At 36.1% G+C, this 14,863-nt stretch overlaps 1 protein-coding gene across 28 annotated transcripts in view; it reads left to right on the forward strand.

Annotated features, from left to right (window-relative positions):
• Positions 1–14,863, forward strand: part of SLMAP (sarcolemma associated protein) — an 86,541-nt gene that overhangs the window by 51,714 nt on the left and 19,964 nt on the right. For 11 of the 28 annotated variants that reach the window (XM_027640468.1, XM_027640450.1, XM_027640455.1 and 8 more), the window contains 4 exons: positions 377–439; positions 6,230–6,286; positions 9,670–9,753; positions 10,022–10,081. In XM_027640468.1, the coding sequence (XP_027496269.1) occupies positions 377–439; positions 6,230–6,286; positions 9,670–9,753; positions 10,022–10,081 (264 nt within the window). Of the gene's footprint in view, positions 1–376; positions 440–6,229; positions 6,287–7,479; positions 7,504–7,600; positions 7,772–9,440; positions 9,549–9,669; positions 9,754–10,021; positions 10,082–14,863 lie in introns of those variants that run through there. The other 17 variants (XM_027640459.1, XM_027640464.1, XM_027640463.1 and 14 more) reach the window with 7 other exon arrangements.

Consider the following 14,863-nt stretch of genomic DNA (forward strand, 5'->3'; position numbering starts at 1 on the left):
AACGCTTTTAAAATAAATGTTTTTCATTTCAAGTGGGTATTAGAGATGAAGAATCAACATGAAGACTGATAAAAAACTTAAATACCCTTTTAAAGCTAATAAAAATGCTGAAGAATATAGGTTAAATACACATTTCTTTTGAAAAGGCAATTGAAGTACTTCCTTCTGATCACTTCAAAAGAGTAATCTTATTTCCTAGTATCACTCAGACATCGTTTCAATTTCATGTCTTGTCTGCTTGCATATTAACTCAGATTTCAAAAGTTCACTGTGAATACACAATTACAAATATTGTTAATATACCTTTCAAATTTTTTGTTGCATCAAATTGAAAATGATAAGAAGGTGTAAACTTAAGTGTTTCTTTCTCTACTAGAGCACTTTCTTTCAAAGAGTGGAGGGGACTGCACTTTTATTCATCAGTTCATAGAATGTCAGAGTGAGTACAAGAGTGTTCACATTTGCTTTAAAAACAACAGAAAACCCAGAAAAGGTGGATGAAAACCAGAATTGTCACTGCTATTTAATTTTTTTGTGGAATTGTGGCATTGTGATATCAAGCAGGGTCTGTAGGAGGAGTGAGGGTATCTTTGGTCTTCCAAAACAATCATCACATCATCTCTTTGTAGCAGTTAATCCATTATTGTGCCCTGACCAACAAAAGGGTGGTGATGTTGCAACACAGTGTTTAAAACTGAGTGTAATTTTTCACCTGGTACAAATTAAGTTGAAAGCCTGTTAGTTTAAACATACATCACAAGCTTGTAGGACAGAGATAAGGTAGTGATGCCTTTTCACATATCAATAAAAAGAGAGAAGAGTACTGTTAAACTTCAAATAAAACTGGTTTGTAGCATAAAGAATTAATTTTTTATTTAAGAGTTTATAGAAATTGTGTACGTAAAGTTGAGCAGAGAGAAGCATTTAGAAGCAGAAACAAGAGAGTATCTTTTTCTGACATTATGTCTGTGGGACTCTTCCCTTTTAAATTTCGATGAGGAAGTGAAGCAGACTTGTGTGACTTTACTGCTGGTGAGAAGGGTTGCAGTGCTATAAACTGAATGATGTGATACTGCCAGTGTTTGTCTAAGAAAATTAAAACTTTATTTGAAAACTGTTTATTTTTAAAAATGACTGGTAGCTATCTTATGTCAGGCTGCTGTTTAAAATAATTCTGAATTTTTCAAAGATCACATATGAATCATCTTAATTCAGTACATAAAAATGAAGTTAAATGTTTGAGTAATCTTTATTTTTGTCTAGACTCAACATGAAGAGCACACTGAATGATGTTCAAATACAGATTGGTTGCCTGTTTTCATTTTTGGATGTTAGCTTAACCTATTTTAGCAGAACTTGGATTAGTATCACTTCTGCAAACTAAATGTGACCAATCTTGTGACTATTGAGAAGGAAAAGTAATTTTCAGTATCAAAAGATTCTAAGATGTAATTGAATCAGTAGTAAGAGTAAAGTTCCACGTGTTTATGCCCTACCCATTCTTGAGAGATGGAAAGCTACAGGGTGAAGACACTTTAAGGCCTCCATCACCTCACTTTAAAAAGAATGAGTTCAAAGGGTTCAGGATTTTGCATTTTTTACGACAGTCTAAGCTTTTAATTTCCCATGGAGAGCAAAAAAAAAGATTCCAAATCAGCAGTTCATACTTGGGTTGAAAGTTTGCCTTTTCCAAATTCAAATATGTTTAATCAGACCTCACAATATCACGAGGTTAAAAACTGCAAACTGCAGGATCTGTTATTTTCCTTTTGTATGTAAATGCTGCCTTTCAGTCTTACTCCTGTTCTTTGCTCTGTGTAGCATTGAGGGTTAGGAACTGAGTTCCAGAGATCTTCAGGAACTTGAGTTTTAAGGTATGCAGCAAATACTGAAGTGTAGAATTGGCAATATAAAGAAAGAATATATAGTTCATCATGTGGTACTATGTAGGAGTTTTGCCCCAAGGATTAAGTAGAGAGAGAGGAGCAGGTTTATTACTTAAAACACAATAGTACAATAAAAATCCCAGAAACAGGAGTCACTCATTGAAGTTGTGTTATGTAGGGCTTACTGTTTTGTAATAGAAGCAGAGGAACTGAAACTGTAGGATTTGCAAACCATAAGAGAAATCTAAAAACAAAAGGAGAATTGAGACAACCATCCAGTTGGTCAAGAAGGGAAGGTTCTGAGTTGGTGTGCTTGTACTGTGTGGAAAGTGCATCTCCATAGTTCTGGGGGAAAAGCACTTAAATGGGGAAAGCACAAACCGAGAAATGAGGAAAACTCACTTGAGTAAAGGAATTGGAGTGTGGAGGATAGCACAAGAAGAAAAATGAGCTGTTTAAGCAATCTGGTATTCTATACAAACAGTGGCTGTGGAGGTATAAGGCAGTTGAAAGTGCTCATCAGTTCAGAGCAATTAAAACCTCTTGAAGTACTAAAGCTGGAATATTTTTGATGGGGCAGAAATAACAGGACACTGAAGTCTTAGTTGCAGTGCAGCTTGAATGCTTGATTTTGGTAGTATTGTTTGTAAAATCCAGCTTTGTAGGGTTTTAAAGGTATTTTTAAATTATTTTGATTTTTTTAAATGCAGTACGCTCACAATTTCATTCAGTAACGTGTCCTGATTTGCAACATCTGCACAGTCTTATGAGATCTGGCTCTGAATGATCTGGGAAGTCTGTTACTTTCTGATCATTACATCCAGTTCACTTGTTGCTCATTCCATAGCTTTTCTTGTTTCAAAAACCACTGGTGAAAATCAGTGATACCGACAGCAAAAGTCACGGTGCTTCTTTTTGATTAGTTCATAATATGAATTATTACCAAAAATGGTGATGATGTATAGACAAAAGTGAGATTTGCCCTGCTAGCTTCCTGCCTTCCTGAATCTAACCCTTCCTTGTGTCCTTATTTTTTTCCCCTTATTTTGTGATTTTTGCATTTATGATTTGAAATGCAAGTCAATGTTTTTCCTTTTTACCAAACTGATGTTTAAGAAGCTGTTATTAGTAGTTTTTGGATGGATTGAATGGTTATTTTTAACTTTTCCATTTGACCTGCATGTGGCAAGTAAAGTTAAAGCTCTTTAGTATAATTTTTTTCAGATGATTGCAAATTTGTGTGTTGAGGATCAAGTTTGCTTTTATTTTGATTTTCAAAACTGGCCTCCTTCGAAGACCGTTTTGGTACAAAACCATTAAATGTATTGGGAACATGTTACTTAAGTGGTAATTTTAATGTTAATAGATCTTAGCTATTATATTGCACACAGTGATAGGCAACTCAAATCTAAAAGGGAGTTCTTAAATTGAAAAGATAGGAAATGACTAAAGACCTAAAGGGAAGCTGCCTGTGAACTGCATTCATCAGCAAAAAGGAATACGAAAGATGAACTGAAAGCTTAATTTCACAGCAGATTGTTTCAGTAAAAGCATTTATTTATTATATATGTCTCTCTGCTACTTTCTGTGACTTTGTTAAGTAGTGACTGGATAGCATGACAGATAAAATTCTTTTGTCCCAGAAATAAAAGATAGGATCCTCACCCAAATTTATATTTTGGTAGCCAAAACTGCATGTCTTGATTCAGGGAAAACATTTAAAAATAAATCACGTTTGTGAAGTTTTCTGAAATAGCAATGTGAAAAGATGCAGAGATTTGAAAGAGATGTTTTAAAGAAGACATGTCTGTTTCTTTTACTTTCTAATTGTTCTCTGGCTTCTGCTGTTTTTAGTGACTGGGATGGTAACAGAGTGGAAAATAAGATTCTGTGTAGTTCGGTGATACCAGCACCTAATTTTCTGTGTATTATGTAAATACATGCCAGCACACTGAAATAAACTATTTTTTGTTGGCTTCAAAATACCCTAATGGTAACATTCTTTAAACACAGCATTCTGTAAGTTAGGAGAGATGTCAGCCCCCAAGTGAAAACTACTGGCTGTACTGGGCAAGCTGGGCAAGGGACTCTGGTGCTGCTGCTTAAGGTCTTGGCTGAAGAAATAGTGTCAAGGAGAAACCGTGTGTACAGATGGTGAAATCTATAATGGACACTAGAAAACAGCCATGGTGGAAATGAAAAAAAAATAGAGTTTCTTTTAACCATGGGAACTGAGTGTAAAGAGCTGCTGCAAAAGTTTCAGTTTGGAAAACATTTGCCTCGAGAAGATTAGTTTTGTTGTTTTGTGCTGTAACTATTCTGGATTTAGCAGTTACTGCATTCAGAAAACTACAAGATCCATCACTTCATAAAGCTAAGTTTTGCTCTGTAAACTGATTATAGAAGCCTATTTTAAGCTGGCAGTCTAGCATAGACGAGATGTTACCCCTTCAGATCAAGCAGTTGATCACTACTTGAATTTTGCATTCAGCTGTTTTCTTCAGATCTATAGGCAGAATTCCCAGCTGTTTTCTTGCTGCCTTCCTCTCCACCACACTTTCAGCCTCAGATGAGTCCTGGACTAATCATATATGAAGACTTCTGATTAGATTTATTTTATTTTTAAATGGAAGAGGGCTCCTGATATCACTCAAACTCCTGACTTGTGGCTGCAGTAACTTGATTCCCTCCACGGTGCCTTCCTTGGTCTGGGGACAGTCATTCTCTCCAGCTCTGAGGAACTTGAGGCTGTCCTGAACTTGGATGATGAGTTATCACCTACAGTTGCTTGAGACCTGAAGCCAATTCTAAAAATCCAGTGTGCTGTTCAGTGTATTTCTGAAGCAGTATTAGTAAAATGTTACAGGAATGCTGGACAATATTTGTGGATAAAAGTAGTTGGAGGGAACATCTCTTTTAGACTGGTTTACCTGGCAATGGGGGATGAAAGAGGACAGGACAATCTTCTGGCCATGCAAACCCTTCTTCAAATCTCAGATGTTTGGGTTTTTTTTGTCTGAAAGCTTGTCTACCATCTAGGGTTGAAAAAAGTGCCTCCTCACAAATCCTGTCCTGCATCTGTCCTTAGATTGTCATGGTTACAGCAGCATGCCATTGGAGGAGTACAGGGACAGGCTAATCTTCAGAGCTACTTGAAGCTGGAGATGCTGACTAAAGCTCACTATTTTATTAATTTTTTTTTTAAATTAAAATTTTGAAAAGGATTTACTGTCATCCAGCTTCCTGAATCTGAACTCTCCTATGTGTGCTGTTCATCCAGTCTTCTCCATGTCTCAGTTACCTGTTAACAGCACACGGAGTAAGCAGCAAACTCAGTTCCCTGCCTGGTTATCAGGGATCTGGCAGGAAAAGCACAGAGGGAAGACAGAGGCAGCTTCAAGCCTGATGTCTCAGGGGGTGTTAACAGCTTTCAACAGGATCTAAATAGAAAGATCTACTGCATAGAAACTGAGAATGTGATCTGCAAGATGTGACCCTCGATAATTTTGTATGTTGGCGTTTCTACTTGCTTCTTAAGTAATTTGCAATAATGAAATCTCATCTGAAAAAAAGAAATTAAGTAATGATACAGTAGTTCTTTTAGTGTCTTTGATTAATCCAAACCTGTTCTTCCCTTGGTCCTCCTGTTTGCCTTCGTGTCCTAGCTGGAGTTAGGATGAAGTTAGCAATATAATCTCAAATTGAACTTTTTAGGTTTTTGTGCACCTGACATACACGAATAGGGTTTCCAAAAGTAGACTTTATATAAAAACTCAATTTTTGAGAACTTGAATGTGATGCATTCCTAGTTTTTGAAAGTTTATGCAGCTCTCTTGAAAGATTTAATCTAAGAAAGGCTGTTTCTTTGTACCTTTCACAGACCTTTAAAACAGTTGTGTGTGAATGGGGGGGTTTCTCTATTGCTGTTTTACTGTGCTGTATTTCTAGATTTCTGCTGTGTTGGGTGGACACCTATTTCAGGGAACCAGCTCTTAGAATTCTTTTTCTGATAACTAGAACCTGAGAAACATATTCATAATTTATTACTTTTGGTTAGGTTTTTAAAAAGTACATAAAATTAATTTTCCTAAATTCTCATTAGTGAACTGAAGGATTATGTAAGTTAATAAAGAGAAGTAATTATGCACTGTATCACAAAGTTCTGGTAGGCTTGTGTGCTCTGTGTCGTTATTCTGTGCCAGAATAAAGTTTTTGTTCAAGCCTGAGTAGGAAGTAATATTATCAGCTTTTAATTTGGTCATGGAATGTGCTCTACGTAGATGCGTACAGGGAAAAGCTTGTTAAATTTGAGCTTGGAAAGTAACACTTATTTTGTTTGGCAGACAAGATCATAGATGAAGGACATCTAACCAAAGTGGAAGAAACAAAGCTTTTGAAAGGTTAGACTTCTGGATTGTTTCACTGTTTCTGAAGCATGCTTTTTATGTCACTCAGTGCATGTTCTGTGTTAAGCCAGCAGTTTGAGTTTTGATTAAATACACATTTGAGAAGAAATTCAATAAAAGGGAGGTAAATTGTTTGCTGAACACTGTTCCAAATACTATTGCAGGGTAAAAAGATTTAATGGAAACAATCTTGGAAGATTGAGTGCATGAAATGCTGATCTCAGTATTGACTGAGTTCTGACCTTAATATGCATTTTTTAAAAAATTAAAATACAATAATTTTTGTAAATTGAATTCAAGCTTTAATGTCTGCATAAATTTTGAACAGGATCTTGGTTTTGTTACAGGGCTAAATAGAAATAATGTTTGGTCTCATTTTAAGTTTTAAATAAAATTGTATTTTAATTTGACTATTTTCTAACTCAGACCCTCATAACTGTAAAATAAGCCTTAACCTCCTAAATGTGCCTTCTCCAAGTAAAACATATCTGTGTATCTCTAACTCTCTTCTCTAATGTATAAAGCAAGTTAAATTAAAGGAGGTAATTAGAAAAGACTTATCTTGTCAAGGAACAGTCATCCTGATCTTGCAGTGCCAGTCAGGAATGCTACAAAGTGTGGAAGTCAATATTTCCCATGTGTCCAATAACATGAGATTGTTTGGACTTGTAGGCTGGCTCCTCTTTTGTAGCATTTTATTGGTGTCTAGACATACTAACTCATTTCTTTATCCTCTGTCCTTCTGCAAAGTGTTGTTTTGTTGAATAAGTGTGAGCATGTTAGAAGTTCCAGTATTCTAGAGACATTTTAATTTCTTATCTTCCTTTAGTGCATGGAATTGCACCTTTAACTTCTTTCTGTATGTGAGCAAGCTATAGAAGGGGTGCCATATTTGGCAAAGAATGCATACAATAACTGTAATGTAACACTTGCATGCCACTTATTGCAAAGCTGGGAGCTATTTTTAGTGGGTAATATATTCTAACTCATCAAGTAAGTATGATGTCAACACATTTTAATATACTTCATCACTTTTGCTATATTTATTCAGCTCAGTTTTATTATGGGAAATAGGAACAACTGCTGTGAAGTAATATAGTACAGGAAGGTGTTTTGTGCTTATGACTCTGGTTCCAGAATAGGAAGGAGGTTTCTAAATCATTTCTCTTTTTGACTTCTACTGCTTCACATGTAGATGCATCTTTCCTCTGGTGCCTGATCTTTTGTGCCTTGTTCCAGAGGGAGGAGGGCGGGAGGGAGGAAGAAGCTGGTGTACCGAGGGTGGGTGGGAGGGAATTACGAGGGGGAGGTGGGCGAGAGAAACATTAATTCCGTGGTTGGAGCTCGCATAGTTCCTCCCATTTCGCACAGAGCAGGAAAGCTGTGTTTCCATGGATGCCCAGATATGGTAAAGTTAGTTGGATACAGATCTTGTTCAGCTTAGTGCTTCTGGATCGGCCGCTCATATAACTGCCATGGGTGAGGCTTTTAGGTTATCCTTTGCTTAATATTTTAAAAAGGATGTATTACTTTTAGTAATTATTTAGTAATTATTAGTGACAATGCTGTGAGCTTGGTTCTGTGTGATACATGTAAAATGCTTGATTTGTAGCATCTTCAGATATTAGTTAAAAACCTTATTCCTAAAAATAGGGAAGTATCCTTTATGTTTGGGGGTGGTTATTTGCTAAAACAATAAGTTTTTAACTACTCCAATCATTATGAACTCTGAAGTCTGTTAAAGTCATGGGAGTTGTTTGGAATAGCTGTCAGGTCTGAACCCCTAATGTGCTTTAACTGTACAGGTGTTTTCCCCTTCCTCCTCTCCAGTTATTTCGGTGCATTAGCATGAGAAGAGTCTGGCTCTTCATCAGCTGCTTTGTTTGTACTTGCTGCCTTCTGTTTCGTGTACAAGGGGATGTTATTCTGGCACACAGAGATAGAGAATTTTTCATGTTAGATGAAGAAAACTTTTTTTTTTTCCTGTTAACCTAGATGTGTTTTGTCATCTTGCTGATTTTCCCATGTAGTGCATCAGTTGTTTTCAGTTTCAACTTAACTTCTTTCATCTGGGGGGAATTTAGTTCTGTTCTCTTGTTATTTGAAAAAGCTTTGTCGTGTCTCCTTTGTTTTTTACTTATTTTCATATACTAACTCTGTTGGTATAACACACTTGATTTATTTCTTGATGTCCTTCTTTCTTCCTGTGTCCTGGTACTTCTTTGTTGCATGTACATTATCTATATGTGATGAAATGATTTATGTTCACCATGCTTTTCTGCATGTATGGTAGAAGTAAAGTCTGTGTACTGGGAATGTTGCATTGACCCCTTTTCATATGTATCTTTGCCTGGAACTTGAGACTCAGAGGAAACCTCTTCCAATCTACAAGTGGGGAGCAATGCTGTCAAACCAAGGCTCTGAACAGTCAGCCTAGAAAGATTTCATTATGTGTAACCTCACCTGCAGGTTGGTTCCTCACTGAGACCTCCTGGGTTAGCCCACACCAGCGATGGTGTCCTTCTTTAATGGACCCATCAGAACTAAACCAGAGTTATCATTTAAGAAAAATTAAAAAGAAAATATTTCGGTCGCATAAAATATTTAGACTTTGAGTCAGGAGGGATGGTTCTGTGTGGGAAAAAGATGCACTGGTATGATTAAGTCCCCTCATCTTTTGAAAATGTCTCCTTGAAAACCTAGAACTGGGGAAGTAAAAAAAGGAACAGCAAACAAAACAAAAAATAACTGTGCGGCTTCACTAAGTTGCATGTAATAATGTGATGAATTATGTGTGAACAGATACTTCATGAAGGTATTTTTTTAGTGGAAAGGACATACATTGCTTTCTCTTAATACAATTTGAGCTGAAAATTCTTTCTGGAAATTCCTGTATTATTTTATATCTCTGTGGTTCTTTAATGGTTCACGCCACACTTCTTTTTAAAGGTACAGTATGTACAAGACTTGTTGCTATTATTTTATTTGTCCTAAATACTCAAGCACAGTTTTATTCTTAACAGCACTTTCTTTCTGACTTGCTACAGTATCTGCATTGTTTTAGTTTCCTTTTCTTATTTGTTCTCTGGTTGAATCAGCTTTTGCACAGTTCCAGCTGGCAGGAACACAGCGTTAACCCAAGTTCAAGCTGTGCACGAGGCAGTTGCATCCCCTGTTAGAGGCGAGGGTGGATTAATGATCCAGGGATGCGGAATCCATTTTAGCTCAGACTTGCAAAGAAATTAGCTACCACCAGGTTTTTAACTATTTCTTGAACTGGGTCATTTTCTATTGCCCTTTAGCTGTACTTGGGTGTACAGGAGAAAGTATGAACAAAGCATTTACTGACTGTAGTTGCTTTTCCTTGTCTCTTGCAGAGAATCAAGCACGAGTCAAAGAATCCAACGATTTGTCGGACACTCTCAGCCCAAGCAAGGAAAAAAGCAGCGACGACACTACAGGTGAGAGTTGAACTGAGGTTTCTGTAACATATAATTAGTTTGAATTAAATCACTTAATTAATCATGAGTATCTTCTAACAAGAGTGGGGTGTATTATGCAGAGTCAGATAGAAACTTAAAGCAGTATTGTCTATTCTGCAGCTTCATAATTAACTCTTGTAAATTGAGTAGAACATAAAAGCTTCTCTCCGTGTTAAGAATGACACCTGTCTGCAATCTGCCTGCTCTCTGAAAGGTTGGGGTTTGTTTTTTGGTTTTTTTTTTTTAGATGCTCAAATGGATGACCAAGATCTAAATGAACCTATTGCTAAAGTAGCTCTTCTAAAAGGTAAACAAACTTATTTTTGTAACTTTAGGTGCATAATCTGTATATGTCATCCTTTTATCTACCTGTTTTTTATCAAAAGTGCATTGAAGTAGAGTGCTGAAATTCAAAGGTTTTAATCATGTAGTATGGAAGAGTTAAATTTAAGTATCAGTAATGACTCCTTTGGGTGATATAATATAAAAGCACACTTCTGAGTGTTAGTATAGAAATAATCTGTGTATAAATGTAGTGTCTGCACTCACCAACACTGTTCTAGGAATTTACATGTCATGACTTCAGGTAGAGTTGAGAATTAGTCAGCATGCACTTAAGTTAGGGCTAATAGCTGTGGGGAGGAGGGAGTCTTCAATCACTGATATGCTTTAAGCATTGTCTAATTTTACTTGCATAACTTCCATCACTGTCAGAAATGCTGCTGTTAGTTTGTAGCTGACAGGTTAACCAAAACAAGACTTTAGTTTTTCTTTTTAACACAATCAAGAATTGAATTTCCTTTTGTAGCTGTATTTAGAATGATTGCTGAGCTGTAGCTTTGAGCTTTATAGCTATAAAATTAAAATTTTTTACTGTTCTTTCCACAGAGGACTTGTGTTTAAAACTTAATTAACAAGGTTGTATTTACATATTCATGAGCTGGAAAAGATGGCATATTAATTAGTTGTTACATTTAACCTACTGAAAATTAATTCTATGCTTTTTGTGCAGGTAGATATTTGATAAGATTTGTAAAATTATGCTCATGTTGTGATCACAAGTAAAAAGAATGTCACGGTTCTTTGTGATTCGGAAAGACAGGAAACCATAACAGAACTTAGGAGACCTGTAAAAGAGCTTTTTTCTGCAATTGTTTACACTCCCTAATTTTACAACAGAAAGGCTTCCAAATATTGCACAAGTTACTTTTGCTTTTGGCAGTGATATAAAATGGAGTTTGATATTTCCCAGTAGGCATCAGTTCAGCGAAGCGGTTTAGAAAGGAGTATTTGAGATACTGAGCGTGTTCCATTTGGGGTTTGCTTTAATACTTGCTGTTAATAACAAGTATATTCAGTGACTTCCTATGCTAGAAAGTAGAATTTGATAATGTTGTTTGTAGTGATTGACAGTCTTATTTTCAGTTATAAATTTGAGGTTGGCAGCAACTTTTATTTGAAAAAAAAAATCAGTTGAAAAGCATGAAGTTCATTAAGTATCAGAACTTTTAAGTCCAGAATGGGAGAAATATTAAGGAGTTGTTTTTCTGTAAGCATTAGCACATGCACTGAATTCACAGCTGGAACAACCCTTTATGTGTAAACTGTATGGTAGAGAAACTGAATTCAGCTCATGTCAAAGTTCTGTTTTAATTCTAATTGGTTTAGTTTTAAGATGGCCAAGTGAAGACCAGTCCCAACTGGCTCATTGTCTTAGTTATCTTCTGCAAACAAATTAAAGGTAGTTTATGGATCCCTTAGGCTGAAACCCCATGGATTCCTGAATTCTCTTTTTATGCAAAACAAGTGTTAAATTCTGCCAGAAAGGTTCATTGAACAGCCCAAGACCAGGATCAGGCAGCTGTGACCCTGCTGCTTCCTGCATTGATTGGAACAGTCCTGTGTCACAGCAAGGGCAGGTGTAGTTACACTTGCTCTGTCCAGGGTGTGCTAAACTGGCAAGGAGGGTTAATTGGACACTTAAAGGACTGAAATCCAGTTTTCTATAGTAATATAGAAGCAGTCTTTTGCTAATGTAGATGTTTTCATTGCTTCATCTGTCTTTACTCAATTGAAGATTTAAACCATAACTGTTACTGAATTTTTAAGTGAGTAAGTAGAAAAATACCTATTTGCATAGAGAGCTTTGCTATTGAATTAACTAAAATAGTTGGAATAACTCGTTCCCTCTTTAAGCTATTTATGGACATTCCTATTTTGCTCTCATGAAACCATTACAGAATATCTGTACAATGAATCATTTGCCCTTTTAATTTTTATGAAGAGCCTATAAACCCCCACAGTGTTGAGGTTTTTTTCAGGGAGCTACTTCATATGCCTGACTTTGCCCTAAAAAGGATCTTACTTGCCACAGAAAGGCTTTCAAGTGGCCTTGTTGTGCTGTCATATAATTAAGGAAGAGTGAGAACATTTCTGATCTGGCAGCTGTTTAGGACGTGGAAACAGCTGCTGCAAAAGGCAGCGGTCTTGTTGGAATTCACAAAACAATGGAACAAGAAAATTATGAGACTTCTAATTGCTCTAGTTTCATCCAAGCATTTTCTATCAACAATTTTGAGTGCATTCAGGATTAGTTTCAACTTTCTACAAGTCAGAATCGGGCAAAGAGGGGAGGGGGGAAAGCTGTCACAGATTAGTTGGTTTTTCTTCTCCCCTTTCCCTTCTCCCTGCGAGGTAAATGACTTTAAGAGCCATTCATAACAGTTCCCTGGACACTTCTCTTTAAACAGGCTGTTTGTGACTACTTACTGCAAAGTTAAAGACAGGTAAATGTTAAACAGATGGAAAGAAGCAATAAATGTCATTGGAAGGTTGCTGGTCTTGTTCCTATCAATGCCCCTGTGTTTTCATAGTAACTACAAGACTGATCCATGGAGTCTTAGTAGAAAGTGTTTTCAGTTGAAGGTTTGCTGAATAGTGGTAGTTTACCTAAGAAATTTTGAAAATCATCAATGGCCTGTTGATGCAGAAAGTTTGGGAACTGTTGTTTTATGTTACAGTTGCCAGGTACTTTACTTTAAATATATGATAGTTTCCTTCATGTGAATCTTACAAAACTAAAGAAAACTCAGGGTTTTAATTGTTTGTGTGATTTCACTGGAGTACCCCAAGTATTGTCTTCTGAATAACCTGAGAAATCCTGCAAAATTCTGCAAGTGAACTACTGTCAGACTTGGAGAAATACCAGCCTGCTAATAAAGTTGCTTCCACAGGCCAGGCTTATACAGATAGGGGATCAATTAAGATCACAGCCTATGTGTGGTTCTCTGTCATCTCTGTTATCAAAACAAAAGTGTAAAGGCAAACAGAAACAGAGCTTGGTTAATATCTTCATGTTTGTAAATTCTAAATTTTTAGTATTGACATAAATGAATGAGGTTTTCAAACTGTTGTATTTGACCTTTTTTTAAAAAAAATTTAATTTCTTTCTGGTACCTTGTTGCAATTAATGATAACTTCTTTAACCTTCTCTGAGAACAGTTAGTCCAAAGCTGAACACTTCTGGAAATTGCTCAAATACTTTATAGTTGCAGCTTTTTACACTGATTCTCAAAACAGGTTTTTGTGATGTGAATTTGCTTCTTAAGGGAACTGAGTCTAGGCATGATGATATTTAGTAGTTTTGTTATTTATATAGAACAATCCTACTCACTTAAAAATTATTTTTCAAAACTAAAATTACCTTTTGATTTAGAAGCATGTCAGGCACATGAAAACTCCCCTTTTGGGTTGGAGTAGGAAAGAGTTTTTACCTTGATTGTTCCTTTGCTCAAATGATAATGTTGTCCCTTAAACTGAGCCTCTCATCTCCTTTGAAGCAGTACTGTCTTTTATGATGTGTGCTTTCAATGACTAGAAAATCCTGTCCACCAGCAAGTTCATTTAGGGTGTCTTTTATTGGATTTAGGACACTACTTCTTTATCAGGAGTGATTGGAGCATAATTTGTCAGCTTCCTCATCCATTTCTTCTGAAAAGTCTCATTAAGGAGTGTTGGAAGTCTAATTGCCCCATGTCTTTATCCATGAAAAGCTAAGAACAAAACATGTTCAGTAAAGAGAAACTTGGATTTGGAAATAATAAACTATAAACCAAGGTATTTGGATGAAATATGGGGTCCTCTCTGTTCTTTCTGCTCTCATAATTTTGTTCTGAAAAAGTCTAAAAGCACACATGTGTCCTCAGCTCTACTCAGTCCCACCAATTCATTACTGTGAGAACAGAAAAAACAGCCCCTATTTAGAGGGATGCAGTATGAATACTTAAGCATGATTTGATAAACAATTGTTTTAATTAAGAGAACAAGAAAAAATGTATAGTTACTTTGTTGGTAGCATATATAGTCAAACGTCAATGTCAAAAGTATAATGACAAACTAGACTATAGCTTCTTTTTATTTTTTTTCTTATTAGTGAAGGGTCCAGACAATGAAAGTAATATTTTATTCAAAGCCTTTATCTTAGATCCATATGGTCTCTAGTTGCAGATGTTTATTAACCAGATAGCTGTGTAACTCCTGTACCTTTTTTTTTTTTCCCTCCCTCTCCCATGAGATGCAGCTGGACTTCTTTCACTAATGACCTTTCTTTACCTTTCTCACCAAACAAGCTTTGTATCAAGTTTTAGGCCTCTACCTAAAAAGTTTATTAATGCTATTTGAACCTATTGAAAGATCAGTTTCTGCACAGACACTGCTTAGGGAAAATCTAGTGAATGAGAGTTTCCTGGATGCAGTTCCTGGCATTGCAAATGCCTGCAGGCTGGAGTGTTCCTGCATCTAGTTTCTAGTGTGTGTCCCTTAGAGGGCACTGCTATTGGTTACAAGTAACTTATTTTTCCTCTTTTAAATTCCTCTAAAACTTCAGCTATAAAAGTATTTACTTTGTCTGTAACTGCGAGCCATGTCTTATAATGCAAGAGGCATTTAATATGCATTTTAGCTGATACAAAACTTATGGGAAGAGCGCATGTTTTATTTAAATAACATACATAGATAGCTGATCATAATAAACATATACCTAATTAAGACAGTGGGAAAAAAAATGTAAAGGCAAAATTTATTTTAGTAT

The sequence above is a fragment of the Corapipo altera genome, unplaced genomic scaffold, assembly GCF_003945725.1.
Source record: "Corapipo altera isolate COAL_440 unplaced genomic scaffold, ASM394572v1 55, whole genome shotgun sequence".
NCBI classification, from domain to species: domain Eukaryota; kingdom Metazoa; phylum Chordata; class Aves; order Passeriformes; family Pipridae; genus Corapipo; species Corapipo altera.